Source organism: Notolepis coatsorum (assembly GCF_963971535.1).
Source record: "Notolepis coatsorum genome assembly, chromosome: 7".
NCBI classification, from domain to species: domain Eukaryota; kingdom Metazoa; phylum Chordata; class Actinopteri; order Aulopiformes; family Paralepididae; genus Notolepis; species Notolepis coatsorum.
Window position 1 is genome coordinate 36,587,650 of NC_140171.1, and position 25,078 is coordinate 36,612,727.

The window sequence follows — 25,078 nt, forward strand, 5'->3', positions numbered from 1 at the left end:
AATAGTAAATAATAAAATTTTGGCCATTGTGATTTGTTGGTTAACTGGATTAATGAATGAAAATCAATTCAAATCCGTGTTTGGCATAACAGTTTAAAATTGAAATATTTACATACGTGATTCATGACATGATTGACTGGACTAAAGTCTGTTATTTTGATATCAGAGATGTGGGATGTGGGGATATCACCCTTTTCTTTTATTAATAATCTCAAATACCTATATCAATGATTGGTCCTCAACTCTGATATCAAACAACAAATAACATAATCATTAGAAGCTCTGGTTGTGCCTATCTTGGCTTGGCACTTACCTCCAGTCATTCACGTTGTGAATCAGACATTTAAGTGTTAACTATGTGTCTTCATGATAATATCAATGGGAGCTAAAATCATGGTTGCACATACAGACATAGTAATAAACCAATTAAATACATGTGAACACTGTCTCTGTGTGGTACGAGTGCACAGGGTGAAAACACAAAATCGTGTGCATAATTATCAGGAATAGGATTTACAAATAGGCATTAACCTAGTGGCTAATGTATAAAAAAAAAAACATTTAAAAACCGTTAACCTAGTGGTTTGTATAAAAACTGATATAAAAGGTGATTATGATAATCGTTATGCATTGTTCTAGTATTTTGCTGTGGTGCATACCATCAATGGTCAAAACAAAACTTGGTGTCTTGGAACAAACCAACTGGTTCTGTCCTGTTTAACAATATAATTTGCAATGTGACTCTGTGATCATTCCTTATTGTTATTATAAAATTGGTTAATGCGATCTTACTGATTGTATTTCATCATATTCTTAGTTCATAATTTTCCAGATACATATGAACTTTGTGAAACAGTTCTTGTTTGTGAATCTGACAGTTGCTGCCTCGCTGTTGACCATCTGTTCTCTACCAGGGATGTGTCCTTCTGTGGTGACCTGCTGTCTGTTGAACGTATCGTACATTCAGTTGATGTTTCTGTGAGCAGTGTGGCAGTAAGACAGTAAAAAGTAATTGAATACATAACAATGTGGACAATGTATGTTAGGCGTTTCTCTTGGTCTATGGGTCTCTGATGATGTCCGTCTTCTTGACGATGATTGTGGGGTGGCCGTCCACGGGGACGCTGCAGATTCCCCTCCCGGAGCCTGTGTTGCTCTCCATCTGTCGCTGTGCTCACGCTTGGCCTTCATCAGGCCCAGAGACATGGCGGTATGGTGTTCTTAAACGTGCTGTGTTGGTCGGTCCCCCGCTCTCCGTCATCGTGGTATTATTTGGTGGAGGGCGAGGGTTTGCCGGTGTAGCGGCCAGTCAGTAGGACGCTCTCTCTAACACGGATGGTGGAGATACATGGCGTTGGCCTTGGTTTGTCGTAGGCTGTCGGGGTGGCGCAGCATGTCGTCCTTTCTGTCTCTGCTCTCCTTCCTTTGGGGACGTCTGTGTTGTGTGGGCTGGTGGTTCTCCCACGGTTGTTGTCGTCGCCCTGGTTGCGTCCGCAGCTCCTTGGCGTTGTCCTTCGTGGTTCTTTGCTGTTGTTCGTGGTTCAGGTCGCGTGTCGTCTCACTGTCAAATGGGTGTGGGGGGACACACACAGGATAGAGGGGAATGTCTTTACATGAGAGAGTTGGGGAATCATTATATTATTCCACGTTAGACAATGCCTCATGTACTAAAAGTGAATAGTTGACTGGGTCATTCTGTTTAAACAGTAACGATAGCTAGGTAGCTAACGTTAGCTCACGGTCCCATGCACTATAGACTAGAGCAGAGGAGCCTCCTCTGTGTTTACACGGGTGCGGGAGGGGCAGGAGGAGGAGGCGGAGCGGCAGTTTGCAGCTCCGTGTGTCTGAGAGCGAGTGAGATCTCCGCTAAGAATTTGATCATGTTTTTCGATCGGTTTTCACGATCGGCGAAAATAAAGCATTATCGGAATTCACCGATCTCATATTTATACTGAATATCGGCCGATACCGATCGCTGGCAGATCGATCGGGGCTTATTAAATTAAATTCAGATTGTGTTACGTTGGCTGCTTAAGCTAACTAAGCTAAGCAGCTAACCGTGAGAGAGAACAGGAGAGGGGAAGGAGGAGGGGCTGGGGCATTCTGTGTGTGTGTGTTACTGAGGATGGACAGATAATGTTGATATTTAAACATGAATACATAATAAATGTATTCATGATCATCATGCAACATAAAACAATTGTGGGAACAGTGTGGGAGAGGAAGGGGTTTTAGCTTGCGTGTTGTGAGTTTCAAAACATTTTACTTAAAGTTTAAAGCTCAATATATAAAGGTCTCTTTGTATTAAAAACAATAGATTGTTTTTCATTTAAATGTCTGGAAGAGCTCAAAAAAAAAAAAAAAAGGCAATTGATATTTCCGTAGCCTTTTTTTAGTTGGATCTAAATGTGACTGATTGTGTTAAATGGGCACATAATATCGCCTCATATCGATCGCAGGCACCTGAATCTAATCGTATCGTGGCAGACTTTGTGATATCGGAAAATATCGTATCGTTGTCCAAAGAATCTATATCGTATCGTGATGAAACTGGTGATTACTACCCCTAGTGTGCATATTTTGTAATACAATATATATATCGAATTGAAGGCTTATTTGTTGCCTGTCCATAGCGACAAAATCCGTTCAGCGGTTCTCGAGTTACATGCCGGTATTTGAGGCTTGTGCAAAGTACACAGTATTGTGCAAAATACCACTCCCGACTCTGTTCCGTCAATCTATATCCGATCTCGAAAATGATTATGGAGGGTTGTAGCCAATGAGTGTGGCTTTCCAATGATACCCCATCTGGGGATGTAGGATCTAGGTGAAAAACTAACGAGCAAAGACAGGAATAGAATGAATTGAGAACTGAGTCCATTGTACACAGTTTACCAAAATCACTCCTAATCACTCATTTCTGAATGGATCTTTATGAAATTTGGAGATGTACTGGTACTACATAAGGCTTCAGGCTATGGGTCCGTCTGGATTTGTAAGCCATTCCACTTTCTGGGGAAATACTACCTCTGGACTACTAACTACTACAGAAAAACTTGAGTAACAAGTTTTTCTACAACTCAAGTTCAGACCTATGTTACTCTATTACGTTAGCACTAAAATAAAATTTTCTTTCTGGAATCAGAAACTTCAGAATGTCATCTTTCAAACGAGACCACGCTCATGCATGTGCTATAAGTATAAAGTATGTTTTGGTTAGCAAAAAAAGTATGCAGTCCTCAAAAATGTAAACTAAAAAGGCCACTTTTGGGGGCGCAGGTTACAGACAACATAACATATCAAAGTGCTTGACTTAAACTTAAATATCTTATGTTTTAATAAAAAAAATCTTCATTTAGAAATGAATCGAGATCGCTACTTGGTACTCGTTCCGGACTGATATCCAGAACTTTACGAGGGCCTGTCCAGTGAACTTGACTTTCAGTAGCTCGTCACACGAAAGATCATTGAGCGCTTCCTGCTCAGACAGTGGTAGGCCTGCTGCGTCATGCGCTCTTTCTCTGAAATTGTTCAATGAGCCCTTCTAGTGGCTACAGATGATGGGCTTAAAAAAAAAATCAACATTCTGTTCCTACAAAAAGCCATCAAGCAGAATAATTACCCCAAAATCTCCGCTGATTATCCTGAAGTGCCACTAAGAGTTTCTTAATCCAGCTCATTATCGGCACATTTCTCTGCCAATGGGTTGTTTTTGTCTGCAAGGAAAATCTGCGCTTCTTCTGAGTTAAAAAAAGGCGATTTAATACTCGAGATAGCCACCTCACTTTAGTGTGTGGGATAGGAGCTGGTTATGCGCAGAGCCCATTTCATCGCGGGCCAACCGGCACCGCTTCTGACAGCAAATCTATCCATTGCGAGTTCAGGTTACACACAAGACCAGACCCCCCTCCCACGATTATAAATGCGCAGGATGTAGTGAGATGTGTATTGGAATACTGTGTGTCGGCCTCCGTTGATGAAGGGGCGAGACATGGCAAATACACTCAACTGCCGGGTGGAAAACTCGATCAGAGTTATATATATATTTTGCCAATGCGCACTGTCACCTTCCCGCGACCCCACTTTGGGTCGCTACCCGTAGTTTGAGAACGGCTGACTTAGACCATCAGTTTGGGGTCACTGGACAAGAACGATTGGGATTTAATAAGTTGTTTTCCATTGCATCAGATTGTAGTGTGGGGAAATGTGCTCTCACGAGATCTGATACTACAGTAGCACTGTGTGCATCCCTACGACTTGTGAATTCACCAAGACGAGTCACAAAGTAATAAAGCCATGAGAGCAAACAAGTCTTTTCTTCCCTGCCCCCCATCCAGTGCTGACGAGGCTGTATGAATGGAAAGTATGAGTACGGCTTAACCTGGTCGTGTGTATTGTGTTCTGTGTGTCTCTGTAGAACCTGGCCTGGGTAAAGTCATACAACATCTGCTTTGAACTGGAGGACTGTAATGAAATCTTCATCCAGCTCTTCAAATCGCTCTTCTCTGTCATCAAGTAAGACGCACTGCATCTGCTGCTGCAGTAAACTGTAGTGGTGGGACAAACTTTTTTTTATTCTGTGATATAAACCGCCATACACTGGCACCAAGTATCGATATTAAAAATAATAATAATAGATTTTTCTATTTGCTTGACAATCTAATTTTACGGCAATGCAAATATTGGAATGAGGTGAACCGTTATCTTATTTTTTATGGGTAAGCTTTCCTTGTCAGTTACAGATATGGTGATGTATCGTAGATTACATTTCTTGCAATATATAGATTTTTGCAGATATCGTAATATTATCATTATCGACAGTTGCTTGTATTGTCCCACCACTAATAGACTGCTCCATTCAATCTCCCTTCCTGCTGTCCTGCTTGGACATGGGTTAGAGGGGGGGTTCTGTCTGTCTCTGTCTCTGTGTCTGTCTGTCTACAATATGAGCTTCACTCAGCATTTCCATGTTGTAAACTGGGAGGGCTGATTAACAGTCTCGGAGCAATGAACGGCTTGGGCCGAGTGCGGACATCAGCCTAGGGGTCCCTCGCGGACGTGGGCAGATGGCAACATTTATGTCATGCGAACACAGAAGGTATGAAGCTTGCTTAACCCCCCCCCCCTCCCCTCTCTCCCTACAGTAACAGTCATAATCAGAAGGTGCAGATGCACATGATGGATCTGATGAGCTCCATCATCATGGAGGGAGATGGAGTCACACAGGAGCTGCTGGACACCATCCTCATCAACCTCATACCAGCACACAAGGTATATAATATATATATTAGTAGGGGTGGAACCGTACACATTCAAACCGTACACCGTTCGGCACGACCTCCACGGTTCGGGGCATGGGTGTATTGTTCGGTTATAACGGTTAGCCTCGAGCTAGGCTAACGTTACGTTAGCCACGAGCTAACGTTAACTAACTTTAGCCGCAAGCTAACCGTGGAAACAAACGTTCACAGCGAAGTGACTCCACGACACCAGTTCCATTTGGGGAAGGGGGGTATATTGACGAAGCTTGACAACAGAGGTTGTGTCTTGTCTGTGTAAAATAACGAGCCAGGAGACTAGAGCTGTGTGTGTCAACTGCGTCTGTTTACATCCTGGTCCCTGCTGGGACGTACCAACTCGACACACCACTGTGGGGGGGTTTATATAACACCCCATTCCCTTGTAACATCTCTTTTTTTGTTGATAACAACAGTTACAACATTCCTTAGTGCAAATTATTATTAATACAAGAAACCCCATAAACGTCCTTATTTAAAACCCTAATAATCTTTTCTGTGACTTTTCCTTTTTGATAAGAAAGTCTAGTGCTGGTTGAGCATATGCTAGGGTGACCAAACGTCCTCTTTTGGCCGGACTTGTCCTCTTTTCACGCCCTGTCCGGGGGGGGTTTATAAATGCATGAAAATGTCCGGCTTTCACGGACCGTTTGCATATACTTAAATTGACTGGCGCATTGCACAGAATACTACGGTAATCTGTTGCGTGTGTGACGTAATCCCTGAGAAGCTTTGTGGGCGGCTCTACAACTACACTCACACACAAACAGAGGAAGAGGGGACAGAGTGGAGCTCAGCTCACATTCAGAATGCCAAATAATGTACTTTTACAGATGAACTGCAGAAGAAATTCCAAATGTACCGACCCGTCGGAACAAATGGGAGGCGAAGTTCACTAGTGCGCGCACTAAATCCGAAGCCAATGTGTTATAGCGCCCCACTCGACTCGATTGATGTCGCACATGAAGCACTCAAATCAAATCCAGTACTGTGGTGTTTCTACAGACAGGAGTAACCACGGAGCAGTGACAATATTCCCAATCATAATAGTACTTTGACTGGAAGATGGGTGGCGTGCAAACAAAATGAATCGAGGTTAAATACACCAAATGAGACAGCAGAAACCATTGCATAATATCTCATTGAAACATGGCAAAAAAAACGATTTGTCTGAAAAAGATATTTGTTAACAGGATTTTCTATTTTCTATTATTTCATATATTTTGTTATTTATTTTTGTCCAGTAAGACTTGAAAAGAGAGCTATTATTTTGTTACAGGTTGATTTTTAAGTAATTATTGTGCCATTGAGATTTGTCAGATAATTCTAGGCATACTCATCAAGCATGCTGATTGTTAACTTTGGTTTGGTGTGTCTTTGGTTATAGAGAGATATTAATTGTATATCCATAGAGAGGAGGCATACTTTAAATATATTAAAACAATAATGCATCTTTGAGTAAACGTTGAGTATCGGCATGCGTTGCTCATGGGACGGGGTTGCACTCCGTGCAAACAGTCTGTGAGCAGAAGCACGCACATGATGCCCGACTGATGCGCCAACTCGCTAAGTACTACTTTGCATAACAATATGGCCGGTTGTCAGGTGTGTTCAAATACGTTCTCAGATACATTCACACAAAACTTGTGAATGAAATGTGTTACATTTCGTGCGGCGTCATTAAAACATAGTGCAACCAGTCGTCCCATTAGCAACGCATGCCTGAGTATCATTAAGTATCTCGAGGCTGGGGGGGCATGTCCTCTTTTTTGGAAATCAAAATATGGTCACCCTAGCATATGCATACTTTGTTGATGGCCTTTGTCTATAATGTGGCCACAAAAATAGAAAGGTTTAATTATTTAGTTTGTTTGCACTAAGTTAATACTTTGACAAATGTAGCCTATATTTTTCAGTCAGTTCGGTCTTTGTATGCCAAACATTATTTAAGGCAAACCGCTGTAAATCTTTTTTTATTTTAATTTTAAATTTTATATAAATGAGAAGCATGTTTACATGCGTTAAATTTAAAAAAAAAAACAACGTATATCGAACCGAACCAAAGACCGTGACCACAAAACTGTGATACGAACCCAACCGTTGATTTTGAGAACCGTTCCACCCCTATATATTAGGGATGTTCGATGTTGGCTTTTTTACCGATATCCGATATACCGATATTGTCCAACTCTTAATTTCCGATACCGATATATGTGAGGTTTCCCCCCCCCAAAAAACGGAATAATTTTGGGTAATTAACATTACATATCTCTTGTTGTGGAATTAACACAACATTATGCATACTTTTGACAATAAATAAAATAAGAATTTGTTCTTACTTGCTTGCCTGGGTAAATAAAGCTTAAATCAATGAAACATTTAAATGCCAATATCGGCCGATAACATCGGTAGGCCGATAATATCGGACATCCCTAATATATATACACACCATTCTCATCAACCTCATACCAGCACACAAGGTACAGGGCTCTACGCTAACCTTTTTCACTAGGGGCACAGGTGCTCCTAAATTAAAAATTTAGGAGCACACACAGAAATTTAGGAGCACCCAAAAATATTTAGGAGCACAGTGAAAATATGTCAAGTAACAGAGTTAATTTTTTTTTTTTAAATAAATGTATATTTGTACTGTGCGTGCATGTGCAAACGGGACACATCTGTGCAATAGCACATACCACCAAAGTCACTGGCCCACTGTGTCCGTGTGTGTGTATCATCTGCGTGTGCAAACGGGAATGGGACACAGACATTTGAACTATTAATTAAGTGATTAATGCCTACTATGGCAAAGTTGTAGCCAACAACTAGGCCTAATAAGAAAGGCAGTGACATTGAACAAAAAGGAGACACTGGCTTTATAACCAGGGCCATCAGTAGAGGGGGGAGCTAGTGTTGCTCTTTTAGAAAAATAATCCTTTCAGGGTTGCCTATTGAAATACTGTACACCTCCAGTACAGAAACATTGTTTGAGTTTGCGTGTCAGGTAGACCATTGGTTGACAGTCGATTCTGCCAATTACGACGTCACACCGTTCTACTCTGGCCGTCCGGCGCTGCAGCTGGACCCTATTGCCACACCGCTTGCACTCTGGCCGTCCGGCGATGCAGCTGGACCCTATTGCCCACCTCTGCGGTTGATAACGCTAGCCAAGTTAGCTGTACACACATACACAGTGGGCCAGTTGTAGGGGTGTAACAATGCATCGCAATGCATCGATCCTACTTTGCAATATTTACAAAACATGACATTGTTTTCGAACTCTAGCCATGGGGAAATGTTTAGCCAATTCATGTTAAATTTGTATGTCTTCCCTCCGGCTCCAGTGGGTGTAGCTTCGCTAGCTACAGTGGCTACATTGGGTGCTACAGTGGGTGTAGCCTCGCTAGCTTGGCCAACTTCGCTAGCATGCTGGCTAGCGTCAGTATCTTGGTTAACGTTAACCATCACCTCTGTAACATGAGCTGCCTCGCCTGACTTCTCATTCTCCGGTATCTTTCGCGCAAAATAAAAATGAATGGGCTTCGACATGGCTGTATTGTCTGACTCAGACAGACGCTGATCATTACTTTCTGTTTCCAGTCGCGTGACCACAGGAAACTACTGTGATTGGAACGTTTATGCGGCTGTGAACTGTGGGACTTGTAGTTTTTTAACGATTCTCGCAGCGGAGAAAAAAAAGGACGAATGTGAGGCTGTACTCTGCACTCGCCGGCCCCACTCGCACGCCGTGCGAGTACTTGATTTTGCAGGTTCGCACACGCATATCTTTAGGGGCATATGCGAGCAATATGGTCGCACTGTAGAGCCCTGAGGTATATAGATATACATCATCCTCATCATCTCATACCAGCACACAAGGTGTATATATATATATATATATATATATACATATACACACCATCCTCGTCAACCTCATACCAGCACACAAGGTATATATATATTAGAGCTGGGCATAGATTTTTTTTTTTAATCTAGATTAATCTACCTGCAATCCTGGAATTAATCTAGATTAATCTAGATTAAAGTGACTAAAAAAAAAAAAAAAAAAAGTGCCGAAGGCATTCAAAATATGTGTGTTCTATCCAAATAATGACCAGAAGTAAGTCCTTACTTTTTCTTTCCTCCTTACGTTTCTCAGGCCAGGTGGCCCATTACACCATGAGCCCATCTCCCATTTCCAAAATGCATTACAGACTGTTTGAAAAAGCTGTTTTGCGGGGCGCCCCAGGGGCGAACAGGCCACGTGAGCGGATGGGCGCGGGCGAGAAATCCGCTCTTCGCTCTTTAAAGCTTGGTCCGCTCCGCTAATCGCTCATGTTGACCCCGCCCCCAAGTCGCTCACCGCTCACCTTGAATCGAGCGCTCCCCGCGCCACATCGCTCGGCAGATATATATATATTTTTTTTTGAAGCATGGTGTAAATTAGCTCAAACTACAACAGTCTACACCCCCTGGGCCCCTTAACAATTGTTTGTATTGAGCCGCATTGTAATTGTACCCATTCTGCAATGTTAAATAACGTTGTTTATCCATTCACTAGCTCTATTAAGCGATGATAGCTAGCCTAGCCACACTGCTATGGTCGCTGCCATTAACGTTAGCATGTAAGCTAACGACAACAACAATGGCGTCAAAACTTTTTGTTAGTGACAAAGCCTGAACAGGATATCACAGGTTCACCCTTCTCATTGGTTGAAAATGGCCTTCATGTTTGTACATCGCCATCTGTTGCTTTGGCATTGTACTACATGTATATTACATCAGTGTTAAACCACTGTGAGCGGCCTGGAGTGGATTGTAGCGGAGGAGAACTCTCGCTCCGGACGTCGCGCCGACCCATTTTAAAACCCACTCCTCGCTCACGTCAAAACCGCCCGCTCCGCTCCCCGCGCCGCGCCGCTCACATGGCCTGGTGGCGAACCACATAGCGCGCTCAGCCGCAACACGGCCGACCCGGGTTCGACTCCCGAACCCGTCGTTATTTGCCGAATGTCTTCCCCCCACTCTGTCTCCCATTCCTCCTCTGTCTCTCTCTACTGGACTGCCCAGTAGCAATAAAGCGATAAAACACAAAAAAAAATGTATCTAAAAAAAAAAAAAAAAAAAAATAATAAAAAAACTGTTTTGCTATGATAATTGGTAATGAAATATCAAAATAATGTTCAATAAGATGTACTTGTGTTTAATAAATTGTTTTATTCAGAAGTTAACACAAATAAATAATATTACCAGTACAGTACAGTATCTAGCACACTCTCAGGAGCAAAACAGAAGCATTTCAAACTTGAACTTGAACTATGTGACATGGCTAGCCCCTTCCGTGACTGCGATGTGCAAGCCAGGGGCTGGCTTTTTAATATGCATATTAAAAAGCCAGCCCCTGGCTTGCACATCGCAGTCACGGAAGGGGCTATGACATGGCTTGACTCAATCAGTCCAATCTATATTTCTCCTTCTTCCACCAGTCACTCAGGCAGACCAGCTTGTTCACATTGGCTGGTGACAAACTAGCTCTCCTCTTCTGCACAATATGGCCTGATAAAGAGAACAGTCTCTCGCAGACTGGCTACTCACACACACTGCTGCAGAAGCAGGTTTCTCAACAAATTAAATGTCCCGGGCCCCATTACAGTCAGAAATGTGGGAACTACTTTGTCCTCTTCAATTCCATTAGCTATAATGAAGTAATCAAAACGCTCAGTGTAACAGTTCCATAACTCCACATTGTCATCAAACGGTCCAATATTTCCAATAACCCAAGCTGTTGTGAAGGATCAGATTAAACCGAATATATATTTATTTATGGATATATATTTAATAGTATTTGTATATCGTTTGATATCCCCTGTATATTCCTTGTACAATATGCACTGAATATCCCTTTAGTCTACTAAACAGCCCATAATAGTTTCATTCTACCATTGGACGAGAACCTGGCGCCAGCAGCCATACCCCTAGGTTCAAGTTCAATCGTGCCGCCCAACATGCCGAGGCAAGCCCGGTTCCGCGTAGGAATACGTCTGGCGAAATACGAATGGTACTATTTGTTCACAGCGCATATATATATGGCGCAAGTAAAGTAGAACTTTCTTTTAGTCCATTAGTTCTTTACCCTCCAACCGAGTAACAGACGCGAAGCCTCACCCACGACGCACGTGTGGTGCAGTAAGGCCTACTTGGCCTCAGAATAGGCATTGAGATATCGTGTGGATTAATAGTTGAATTGTCATAGTTTGGCACTATACCGTCGAGTTGGACGTATTTCTATTAAGCTAATAATAGTCTATTATGTATGGTGCATCGTTCGGTTAGAGTTATAAAGTTATCAGTACCCCCATCGTTCCTGACGTTATCTGGAGTCTTAACCAGGCTGGGCAGACCACTAGTGGTGCTTGCATCCGAGGAGCTCCGGGCCAGGACGAGGAGACCTGTACATTGGATTACTCTACCCGGACGACGGCGAGCCTTCCACGGCTTGGATTATGCTTTGGGTGCTTTGATTATTCCATGGATAACGGCCAACACTGCTGAGTGTTGGAACTACCCCCCGGAGAGGAGTCCAGGTGAGACGGCGCTCTACACCAGTGAGGTCGCCTCACGTCTCTCCGTTTTGGACCGGCAGCTACCGTCCACCAGAGGGTCCAGCTGTATTCATCTGCGGACCGAGGTTCTGTGGGCACCGTGTTCAAGACTTTGAATTCTCCCAAGAAATCGTCGGCCAGATGGGATACCGCCAGCGGCTTCTCTAACCCCCCCCTCCTACTGTCTTACAACCAGCGGGACCCCCCCCCCCTTAGTGTATCCAGCTATAATCATTTAAGTACCATCGCTATAGTTCCCTAAAGAACCGGGTTGTATACTTACTCCCTGCGTAACCAGAGATTGGACATTCAATGTTGATTTACCTACGAATACTCATTTGCCATACAAGTGCATTTCAAATCATAAATGTCATCAAGTGAACGTTGTATATACCTTTTGCTATATTAAATATTCGATTTGTACATTTGTGTGGACTTCGTTTCATCAGGTGGGAAAGTGTTCATCATATCTATATCATGTACTGGATGGCCAGAAGTTAAAGTACAAGAGGTAGTGGTTTAATAATACCATACTTATCAATACAGTCAGGGAATTGTACCCCTCAGTTACACAAGCCATTTCTGTTGTAAACACTCACGATAGTCCAGTCGATCCTTCCTTTAGTGTGTAAAGTGGATTTCCTCTTCTTGTAGATGTTTCGAAGCTGCCGGGCCACCACGTGAGCTAACATGCTAAATCGCTAAGCTAACATGGTAAACAAAGGTCCCGAGTCGGCGATGGACTTCTCTTGCATTGCGCAGATTCAGACATCCTCATCGCCAAATTGTGTTATATCCTGAGGACTTCTTAACCTCACCTGTATAACAATGATTACCGGACCACTACTTTAGTTATTATTATACTTTATTATTATTCAGACTACAGCTCATGTACATACGTGCAATCACTTCCGGGTAACACAGCACTACGGCAAGTATTTAAGGACAATACATCACAATCCCAGACACAACTTTGAGAATTAGATTAACGGCGTCAATTATATTATCGCGCAATACTAGTCTCGCGTTAACACAGCACGTTAACGGCCCAGCTCTAATATATATATATATATATATATATATATATATTCATCAATCTCATACCAGCACACAAGGTATATATATATATACACACACCATCCTCATCAACCTCATATTACCAGCACACAAGGGATATATATATATATATATATATATATATATTAGTGCTGTCAAACGATTAAAATATTTAACTCGATTAATCGCATGATTGTCCATAGTTAACTCGCGATTAATCGCAAATTAATCGATTTTTTTTTTTACACCTTAAACAGATCTTTTTCAAGTTCCAAGTTTTAATACTCTTATCAACATGCGAGTCAACAAATGCTTGCTTTATGCAGCCATTTAACACAAAAGGATGACCCTCATGCATTGCAAATTTGCATCAAATTCAAAACAGAGTGATGCACAAAATAACTTAAAAGAAAATAATAATTTAAAACAATGAATAAAGTGTGCATGAAATAATAGGGGAAAGAAAACGTTAGGAACTTGTTACATTCACACACACAAGGGCTGATTAATCACACACCCCCCTCTCTCCCTCACACACACACTCTCCCAGCTCTCTTTCTCTTTTGCCCCTTCCTCATCTCTCTCACCCCCCTCTCTCTCTATATCTCACACACACACACACACACACACACACACACACACACACACACACACACACACACACACACACACACACACACACACACACACTTCAGAAACAAACATAGTATCAATGAGAGCATCAATAATACACCTGAGTGAAGTCTAGTAAAAAAAAAAAAAAAAAAAAAATTAGTTAATCTTGAGTTAAAAAAATTAGTGGCATTAATAGAATCGGGAGTTAACGTGATATTAACGCGATATATTTGACAGCCTTAATATATATATATATATATATACACCATCCTCATCAATCTCATACCAGAACACAAGGTACAATACACACACACACACACACACACACACCCCCACACACAGGATCCTAAGAAGTGTTAATTTGTCTCCTATCCAGAATCTGAACAAGCAAGCGTACGACCTGGCCAAGACTCTTCTAAAGAGGACTGTCCAGACCATAGAGACGTGCATAGCTAATGTGAGTACCAGCATTCCTCTTTATCTCTCTCTATCTCTCTTCCTCTGTCTTGTCTTTCAACCTGTGTATCTCATGATCTATCATGCTCTCCTTCCCTCTTTCTTTCCATCTACCTGCCCTTTGTCTCTTTCTTTCCACCTACATGCCCTGTCTCTTTGTCTCTCTTTCTATCTCTCTCATATCAGTTCTTTAACCAGGTTCTAATACATGGCCTCTTTCTCTTGTCAGTTCTTTAACCAGGTTCTGGTGATGGGTAAGTCTTCAGTGAGTGACCTGTCAGAACACGTGTTTGACCTGATCCAGGAGCTGTTCTCCATCGACCCTCTCCTGCTCACCTCCGTCATGCCACAGCTGGAGTTCAAGCTCAAGGTTGAAAAGACACACAATCACATGTGTACACACACACACATGCACACGCACACACACACACACTGTACATGCAAACACCCATGCAGACTCACACCTAAGCTTGCATGTGTACACAGACTTATGCATAAGCATACACACACACACACACACACACACACACACACACACACACACACACACACACACACACACACACACACACACTACCTACATGCACAGACTGCCACCAACCAACAAATGCCTGCCTTACAATACACCTGTAGTCATCATAATAGTAATAGTAGTATATGTATGTGCAGTAGGAGTACATACACATTGCTGCTGACACTTCTGAAATATTATATACATTTAAAGCTATACAGCTTTACAGTATGTTTCACATTTTCAAAACTTCTTATGGCCACCTGCTATCAGAAGGTCTCGTTGAGTCATAGTGTTCTACTAAATAAACTGTGCTACCAGTGGCCAGGCTGTTATTCCATCATTTCTTGCTATATATAGCTCCACTTGTTTTATAAACCTATGCATTTAAAACAATTATTATTTCAAATCCCTTAATTACATCAATATTGTGCTGTCTGAACAGTATTGTGTTTGTAGGTGAAGTATTTACCTACCTTGTTTACCAACCAGGAAATGCCTGAGAAAGTTGTATGTATTATAGTTGAAGTCAAGTACAGTTTATGTACATTATACCTGTTATGTCTTATTCTTATTACTTGTATTATTGCACAATCGCTGCGGGCATGACCACCCGCATTTCACTGTATGCTTGTATGCCGTGACAAATAAAACTCTTGACTTGAAGTCTAGTAATCCATGCACACAAATTATTATTTTCTTCAGCAAATCTTAGTTACAACAAGAACATTTTTATGTCGATACGTGAAGAGGCTTTAATTTTGGGAAAATTTTTAGTTTGTTTATAGTGATCAGAAATTAGTTAAATGATGCTTTCAAAATAAATGATGAATATGAAGTTGCAAGGTGCCATGCCTGTTGGCTGCCACTGGGGTCAGAGTGGTTCATGAGTGAGTGACAGGGTTAGTTAGTGATATTGCTCATCTAATAAGTGCTCCCCATCTATTAAAACGGACAGACTGACAACCGGTTTTAAATATAGGTCTTTATTACATGGCGTTTTCACATTCGCCGAAATGCTTGCTTGTGATTGGTCAATAGCCCCCCGACAGCGGTCATTATCAGACAATAATGACCGCTGTGGGACAATAATGACCGCTGTGCGCAGCTGTTCGCAATCAAGCCCACTGACACACACTGTTTCAGTGCAATTAGACACTGCCGGTGTTCTGCTGCCGGCGATGACAGGGGGCGGAGCCAGAACGCAGCCAGAACCAGTGTTGCGAGTCGATGTAAAATGAATTAGGTATATTGTTAGTAAGTTAGCCATGTAATAAGCGGGATAATGTATAGCTATACTCGATCATTGTCGCAAAATAATTGACCTTCACTGACGTTTAAAACACCTCGCCGAGGCGGCTCGGTATTTTAAACTCTGTCAATTATTTTGCGACAATGACCTCGTAGCTATACATTATCCCTTACTTATTTACTTTCATTGTTCTACTTAGACAGGGTTATTCGTGAGGCAGTGGAATAATAATGCTTGTTTGTTGTTTTCCAGAGTAATGATGGCGAGGAGCGTCTAGCTGTGGTACGGCTGCTAGCTAAACTGTTTGGGGCTAAAGACTCAGAGCTGGCCACACAAAACAGACCACTGTGGCAGTGCTTTCTGGGAAGGTGGGTTAAACACACACTCATAATGTAATATTATGTAGTACGTAAATGGACTGCATTTACACTATATAGTGCTTTTATCCAAAGCGCTTTACAACTTATGCCTCACATTCACCCATTCAAATCAAATCACATTTATTTGTAAGGCCCGACAACACACGTTAATGTCCCCATGGGCCGGACACGTCTTCTTTAAACAAGTCAAGAAGAAACATCACAATAAATCAAGAACAAAACTAAAACACTATGAAGTCCAAAAAAATTTAAATACCGTAATTCCTCTAATAGTGACCGGTATTCAATTACAAACCGGGTCTCTATTAATGGCCGGGTGCGCTCTTGAGCTAAGCAATTATAAGCCGACCTCCTAATACAAGCCGGGTTACCAATATACTGAGCTGCATACTGAGCTGCTAAGGTAAAGTTACTTGATTTCACTTTGAAAACGTTGAAATGACCAGTGACCACCTGCAATTGCACTGTTTACTATTTCATACAGTACTTGGTTTCAATAAATGAACCCAGTACATTTTACTGGGTTCAAACTGACACAAAATGTTGATTTATTCATTATGATCTGTTTGAAAATTAGAAATATAGGCCTCTCTCTTATACATGCCTCCTCCTAATAAAAGCCTGGTACCCGCTACAGTTGCAAATACAAGCCTGGGTCACTATTAGAGGAATTACGTAAATGAATGCAACACTCCCAGACACCCCACGCGGAGGTAAGGAAAAACTCACTAAAACCTAGCAATAGGAAAAAAATGCACCACAGGCAATGTGGAGGAGAGAAACCTTAGAAGGGCCCTTCAAGGGGGTATCTCCCTTCTTAGATGTCGGTGATAGTTCTCATGTTTGTAGTGGGCGGAGATGGAGCAATAAATACATGTAGTGAGCAGGGGAGGAAACGAACTTTTTGGCTTACCAGCCAACTGGCGAGAAGATGATTTTTTTTACCAGCCAAAAATAAATCGCTAATTGTGATAATTACTTCTTTGTATGTCTTTGTCTAAATTGATTTCAATCATGGTAATAATCACTGTCTCTACTCTTTAAAATATGTATTAGCATAAAACATTAAACAGTGTCTCTACTCTTCACAATATTAGCATAAAACATATTACCATGAAAGAGGGAACTATTCTGGACTGGGCAGTGAAAGATGCTGGGTTGGACTGGGTTGGGCAGTGAAAGATGCTGGGCTGGACTGGGTTAGGCTGTGCTGGGTTGCACTGCACTGGGTTGGGCAGTGAAAGCTGCTGGGCTGGACTGGGTTAGGCTGTGCTGGGTTGCACTGGACTGGGTTGGGCTGGACAAGAGATGCTGGAATGGACTGGACTAACGGTAAATATTGGATTGAGCGGGGAATGGTGAGTTCATTTCCCCCCTTCCTCTCCCAAACTGTTCCTACAATTGTTTTATGTTGCATGATGATCATGAATACATTTATTATGTATTGTATTTTTTATGTTTAAATATCAACATTATCTGTCCATCCTCAGTAAATACTATCAATATAATACTCCTGACATCATCTGGTCTTTTCAAACGTGCACACACGCACGCGCACACACACACACACACACACACACACACACACACACAGAATGCCCCTCCCCCAGTCCCCAGACAGAAAGGTAGAATGCCCCCGCCCCCCCCTCCTCCTTCCCCTCTCCGTCTCCTGTTCTCTCTCAGGGTTAGCTGCTTAGCTTAGTTAGCGTAAGCAGCCAACGTAACGTTAATTTAGGCATTTAACATGGGTGGGCATAAAGGAATGGCGACGAGGGGCGCCCTCGTGGCGCATACCATAGTGCTTTGCACACCTACGCGGCCGTCCCGGGTTCGACTCCCGCTCCCGGTGGATAATTTGTCGCATGTCTTCCCCGCCTCTTCTCCCGTTCACCCTCTCCTCCTCTGTCGGTCATGTCTGACCATGAAAAATGAAACTGTAAAAATGCTAAAATATACCCTTAAAAAAAAAAAGGAATACTAAAGGGTTAACCTTCTGCAGTGTGGCAATGAAAGGGGTAACCTTCTGTCGTATCACAGTGAAAGGGTTAACCTTTTGTAGTGCGGCAGTGAAAGGGTTCATAGGTATGTATAATTGGGTGTCATCAGCGTAAAAATTGAAGTTTATGTCAAATTTGCGTGTGATATTGCCGAGGGGTAGCATGTACATCGAAAATAGCAAAGGGCCCAGAACAGAGCCTTGTGGGACACCGCATTGCACTGGGAGGGTCTCGGATGTTAAATAATTATAGACCACGCAGTGTGTTCTATCAGTTAAATAAGATTTAAACCAAGCGAGTGCGTGACTCCGAATGCCAACATGATTCTCGAGCCGACTCAGAAGAATCGAATGATCGACAGTGTCAAAGGCTGCACTGAGATAAAGCAATAAGAGCACAGAAGTTAGGTTTGAGGATGATCTTATAAGATCAATTATAGCATTATAAAATAAAACACACTTGGCATGGTGGAATACCATAAACATATTTCTTGATGTTTCCTTTTTTAAGTAAGTAAAGAGGCCTATGTTCATATCAGTGAGCACAATTTGTAACACAAAGAGAGACGTGTAGCCTATTTCTTTTATTTTTTATTTATTCATATTATTATTATTTTATTTGTTGCCATGCAACTGTTTGTTTGAACTTCTGTTAGCCTTTTGCTGTAAAACTAATTGTTTTAATAAAAAAAAAATTTATCTTACATTTGTTGTTGATTATAAAAAATCTATAATTCAGACACATTTAAAACATTGCTGCAGCTGTTGCTGCTAAAGAAATAATATTTATTTATATTATAAAGTTATATAAAAGAATAATAAAGCAATGTCGATTCTGTTCTTTAATTGTCTTTTTTTCTTGCAAAATAATCAAAAAGAACCGATAAGAGTATCGATAAGAGTAGTAGTATCGATAAAATCCTAGCGATACCCATCCCTAGTCCAGAGAGAGCAGTAAGTCATTTGTGACTTTGGTAACCGCCGTTTCGGTGGAGTGTAAGGCTCTAAAGCCAGATTGAAAAGATTCATTAAGATTATTGTTTGATAGATTGTCAGTAAGTTGCGTTGCGACAATCCGTTCTAATATTTTGGATAGGAACGGAAGATTGGAGATCAGTCTGTAGTTTTTCAAGATTAGAGGGTCGAGGTTCTGTTTTTTAAGTAGTGGTTTAATTACTGCTGATTTAAAGGCCAAGGGCACCACGCCAGTAGACAAAGAGGTGTTGAAGATATTGAGTAGGGCAGGCCCTAGAGTTGGGAAGAGTTTTTTGATGAGAGTTGTGGAAGAGGGTCAAACAAACAGGTTGAGGGTTTAGCCGCACCAACCAGTTTAGAGAGGGCACTAAGTGAGATGTTTTCAAGGCAGCATAGCCTATGGCTGGATTCAAAGTCGGGGAAAGCCCATCAGAGGTTGGGAGGGACTCTGATTGTTGAGTAAGCCAACAATTTCATCGCTTATGAGATCAATTCACTCACACATTCACACACCGACGAGAGAGGAAACCATGCAAGGTGCCAACCTGCTCATCAAGAGCAGTCGGGAGGAGCTGGAATCGAACCAGGAACCTTCTGATTACAAGATGACTGCTCTCCTTTGTTGCCCCATAACAACCAGCCAACACAGCCAACAAAGGTCTCACACACACTAGTGAAATCATCATCATCATCATCATGTGTATAAAGAATGCTTTTCTTCTTCCTCTCCAGGTTTAATGACATTCATGTCCCAGTCAGGTTGGAATGTGTCAAATTCGCCAGTCACTGCCTCATGAACCACCCAGACCTGGCCAAAGACCTCACAGGTGTGTGTCTGTCATGTCTGTACTTCTCAGTCATCCTTCTCAGTCATCCTTCTCCATCATCCTTCTTCTTACATCCTTCTCCGTCATCCTTCTCCGTCATCCTTCTTCATCCTTCTTCATCCTTCTCTCCTTCATCCTTCATCCTTCTCTTTCATCCTTCTCCATCTTTTTCCTCCTTCATCCTTCTTACATCCTTCTCCTTACATCCTTCTCCTTACACCCTTCTTCACCTTCATCCTTCTCCTTATATCCTTCTCCTTCATCCTTCTCCTTACATCCTCCTTCCTTCATCCTTCTCCTTACATCCTTCTCTGTCATCCTTCTCCTTGCATCCTTCTACTTACATGCTATAACACCTCCATCCTTCTCTTTACATGTTATAACTCACAACTCCTCCAACTCTTACCAAGCCCTCTCTGTCATGTACACTTGCTGCTACTAACGGGGTGCATACAGTCATGGAAAACCTTTGTGTGTGATATTTACGTTTGACAGAATAACAACGCAAATACCACATTTTCTGATTAGATTTTCTGAAGCCTATGGGGATAGTTGTAGCTTATCAAACCCATACCTGGAACATTGAAACCAACAGAAAATGTAACATTTGAACCTCGACACCGACAGGTCTTGATGATGTACCTCACAAAATAGTCTTGGAATTCAGGAAAAATGTGTATGAACCATGTACTGTACTAAACTTAACCACACCTCCACGCTCTGAATCGTCCAATCAGAGTTCCTGAAGGTTCGCTCCCACGACCCAGAGGAGGCCATCCGTCATGATGTCATTGTCACCATCATCAACGCTGGGAAGAAAGACCTCAACCTGGTCAATGACCAACTGCTGGGCTTTGTACGGGAAAGGACACTGGACAAGAGGGTGCGACACACACACACACACACAGTCATATATACAGTGGTACTATGCCCAATTTAAGAATGAATACATGTTATTCCGCTTGAGTAAACTGTAATGAACCAAAGGAGAATATAAGTTATTATTATTATTCTCTCCATCATTGATGGTGAATAACACCATGCTAACCAAAAGTGAGAAATTGCCACTGATCTCATTCAGCACCTTCTTGAGATCAAGTGTACAAAAAATCTAAGCAAATTAACAAAGGGCAGATGATTTACAGGTTTTTTTGTAGATACAGTACTGAAGTTTGCCATCTGGACACATGCAATTTGAAATATGAATATAGAATTACATGCCTATAAATTACCTTATTATGGCCAAGTCATACATCTATGGATCGGACCAAATCTCCTCTTTCCAATGGCAAAATCTGGATTTAAATCTGGATTTAGTACCACCAGGCACCCGTTACAGGGCAGTAAAAACTGAATGAAATCTACTGTAAGTACGGTTACTTTTGTATAATGTCCGCTAGGGCTGGGCGATATAACGATAATTATTGTGATATATTTTTATAATCGATATCGGGGGGGGGGGGGGGGGGGAAATCGACATTTATTTATTTATTTATTTATTTTGACCTGCAACAGGGCAGTTTTAAAACCAGAGACAGTGGACAGACTTGTCTTTCTTGCCTGCAACTTAAAGTAATGGCTTTGCTTGTCCAAATGACAATACTGACCAAATTGAGATTTATTTTTCTCTTTTATTTAGTTTGCTTTCTAATTTAAAATGCAGTTTGAAACCGTCTGTACACAGTAGGCTATGTGTGCTAGCAGAGCTAGTCTCCAGTCATGAGTCACGGTGCACATATGCGGTGGTTTGTCCACCAAAAAAGCGCCAAAAGATAGAAAAGAAACTAGCAGAGCCAGAACTGTTCAACTCCCCTGGAGCCACAGCCAGCAGAGAAGCCGGTTTACTTTCGCTTTCAAACCAGCTGCAGCCTGAGAACTGGAGTGTGAGGGGATGTAACACTAAAGATGGCGGCAACGACAAAGAATTGCTGCAAAATAAACATACATCTGTTGTTTATAATAAAAAATAAAAAAACGATTTAAATTTTTTTCCGATTTTTTTTGTATCGATTATTTTTGTTTATCAATATCGTTATCGCGATATCATTTTTGGCCATATCGCCCAGCCCGCCATTTTTTACCGGATTGCGACAAGTTTTTTCTTAGACGTTCATAGAAAGGTAAAGAAACAATATACGTTGTATTTTATGGCAATGCCATTCAGGTTTGTTCGACCCGTGAGATATAATCACGATTTTCACGTCAATGTTTATTTTTCACGTCAAGCGGCTGCAGATTTGACTGGGGCTGGTGTGAACTTGGTAGTGTAGTTTTATGAAACTCTCCTCTTTCTTAGGACTACAATGATTTCATGACGCCATCATGTCCTTGCGTCTAAATCATCCGGTTTCCGATGCAATGTGCTGAGATTTTTACAAGCTCATATTTCGATAATAACAAATCATTTCTAAACAAACGTAGTGCTGAAAATATCCACTTTGGCTGCTGTTTTGATAGGGTTCGGGTCTTTACTCTTGGCTACATTTGAAAAAGAAACATCACTTAATACTTAGTATTGATCTATTTGTGACATGAAATATATCTCGTATCGGGCCGATGGGGCTCAAGAGGTTAATGTCATATTTAGAGAGAAATATAATATTGGAATTCACCCTCCTAAGCTTAATGTCATGTTTATATAGAGATTTAGTATTGGAATTTAGCCTCCTAAGCTTAATATAATGTCTTCATCTCCCTCTCCTCCTCCTCTCTACTCCGTGTCCTCCGCTACTTCCACTCCTCCTCCCTCTTTTTACTCCCTGTGTCCTCCGCTACTTCCACTCCTCCCTCTTTTTACTCCGTGTCCTCCGCTACTTCCACTCCCCCCTCTTTTTACTCCCTGTGTCCTCCGCTACTTCCACTCCTCCTCCCTCTTTTTACTCCCTGTGTCCTCCGCTACTTCCACTCCTCCCTCTTTTTACTCCCTGTGTCCTCCGCTACTTCCGTTCTCCTCCTCTCTGTAGTGGCGTGTGCGTAAGGAGGCCATGATGGGCCTGGCTCAGCTGTTTAAGAAGTACTGCCTGCACCACGAGGCTGGGAAGGAGTGTGCTCAGAAGATCAGCTGGATCAAAGACAAGCTGCTTCACATCTACTATCAGAACAGTATCGACGACAAGTGAGAGAGCACACCTAACACATAGACACACACGGAGCACACCTAACACATAGACACACACGGAGCACACCTAACACATAGACACACACGGAGCACACCTAACACATAGACACACACGGAGCACACCTAACACATAGACACACACGGAGCACACCTAACACATAGACACACACAGAGCACACCTAACACATAGACACACAGAGAACACACCTTACTAACACAGACACAGACAGAGAACACACCTAACCTATAGACACACACAGAGCACACCTAACACATAGATACACACAGAGCACACCTAACACATAGACACACACAGAGCACACCTAACACATAGACACACACAGAGCACACCTAACACATAGACACACACAGAGCACACCTAACACATAGACACACACAGAGCACACCTAACACATAGACACACACAGAGCACACCTAACACATAGACACACACGGAGCACACCTAACACATAGACCCACACAGAGCACACCTAACACATAGACACATACAGAGAACACACCTTACTAACACAGACACAGACAGAGAACACACCTAACACACAGACACACACAGAGAGCACACTCAACACATAGACACACAAAGAGAGCACACCTAACACAGACATGCACAGAGAGCACACCTAACACACAGAGCACATAACACAGAGCACACAACACAGAGCACATAACACACAGAGCACATAAGACACAGAGCACATAAGACACAGAGCACATAAGACACAGAGCACATAACACACTGAGCACATAACACACTGAGCACAGAACACACTGAGCACAGAACACACTGAGCACAGAACACACTGAGCACAGAACACACTGAGCACAGAACACAGTCACTCACTGACACTTTCACACACTTGCTCTCTGCTCTTGCGACAGGCTGCCTCCTTGTGTACCGGAGGGGACACATGCTCTCCCTCCCTCCTTCAATCTATCCCTCCTTCCTTCTCTCTCCTTCCCTCCCTCCATCTATTCATTTCTCTCTCTCTCTCTCTCTCTCTCACTCACTCACTCACTCACTCACTCACTCACTCACTCACTCACTCACTCACTCACTCACTCACTCACTCACTCACTCACTCACTCACTCACTCACTCACTCACTCACTCACTCACTCACTCTCTCTCTCTCTCTCTCTCTCTCTCTCTCTCTCTCTCTCTCTCTCTCTCTCTAGGTTGTTGGTGGAGAAGATATTTGCTCAGTACATGGTACCTCACAGTTTGGACACAGAGGAGAAGATGAAATGTCTTTATTACCTCTATGCCTGCTTGGATACCAATGCTGTCAAGTAAGCACACACACACACACACACACACACACACACACACACACTGCCTCAGGTCACATAAGTGGCTTTTTCAGGGCCCATACACAGGAAAGATGTTTTACTGACATGTCAGAAGGCTCCTCCCTAGTGTGTGTGTGTGTTTGGGGGGTTAGGGGGGGTAGTAGCTGGTTTAACTGGTATGCATTCATTCCGACAGGTGTGCAGCCGTCACTGCTAACCTCAATAGATCAATACAGTCTGTGATGTTGTGTTTCTTTTTCAAATGTAGCCAAGAGTAAAGACCATAACCCTATCAAAACAGCAGTCAAAGTGTATATTTTCAGCACTACGTTTGTTTACGAATCAGTTTAAGTGTTATTAGAGAAATATGAGCTTGTAAAAATCTCCGCCCATTGCACCGGAAACCGTATGATTTAGACGCCAGGACATGACGCCAGGACATGACGCAGTCATGAAATCGGTGTAGTCCTAAGAAAGAGGAGACCCAGGGGTTTCGATGGACGTCGGAATTTCATAAAACTACACTACCCAGATCACACCAGCCGCATACAAACTTAGTCCAACCATTTTTCTTTGACAAATATTGATGTGAAAATCGCGATAATAATAATTGATATTCTCCTTTGGTTCATTACAGTTTACTCAAGCATAGTAACAGACACAATGCTGAAAATATGGCCAGG

The 25,078-nt window shown here is 42.2% G+C and overlaps 1 protein-coding gene across 1 annotated transcript in view; it reads left to right on the forward strand.

The window, feature by feature from the left end:
- The window catches only part of pds5a (PDS5 cohesin associated factor A), a 131,235-nt gene that overhangs the window by 60,593 nt on the left and 45,564 nt on the right, over nt 1-25,078 (forward strand). The window contains exons 5-13 of the mRNA XM_084319029.1: nt 4,418-4,515; nt 5,145-5,271; nt 13,947-14,027; nt 14,256-14,396; nt 16,042-16,157; nt 19,873-19,967; nt 20,705-20,850; nt 22,931-23,082; nt 24,282-24,395. Coding sequence (XP_084175155.1) covers nt 4,418-4,515; nt 5,145-5,271; nt 13,947-14,027; nt 14,256-14,396; nt 16,042-16,157; nt 19,873-19,967; nt 20,705-20,850; nt 22,931-23,082; nt 24,282-24,395 — 1,070 coding nt within the window. The remainder of the gene's footprint in view (nt 1-4,417; nt 4,516-5,144; nt 5,272-13,946; nt 14,028-14,255; nt 14,397-16,041; nt 16,158-19,872; nt 19,968-20,704; nt 20,851-22,930; nt 23,083-24,281; nt 24,396-25,078) is intronic.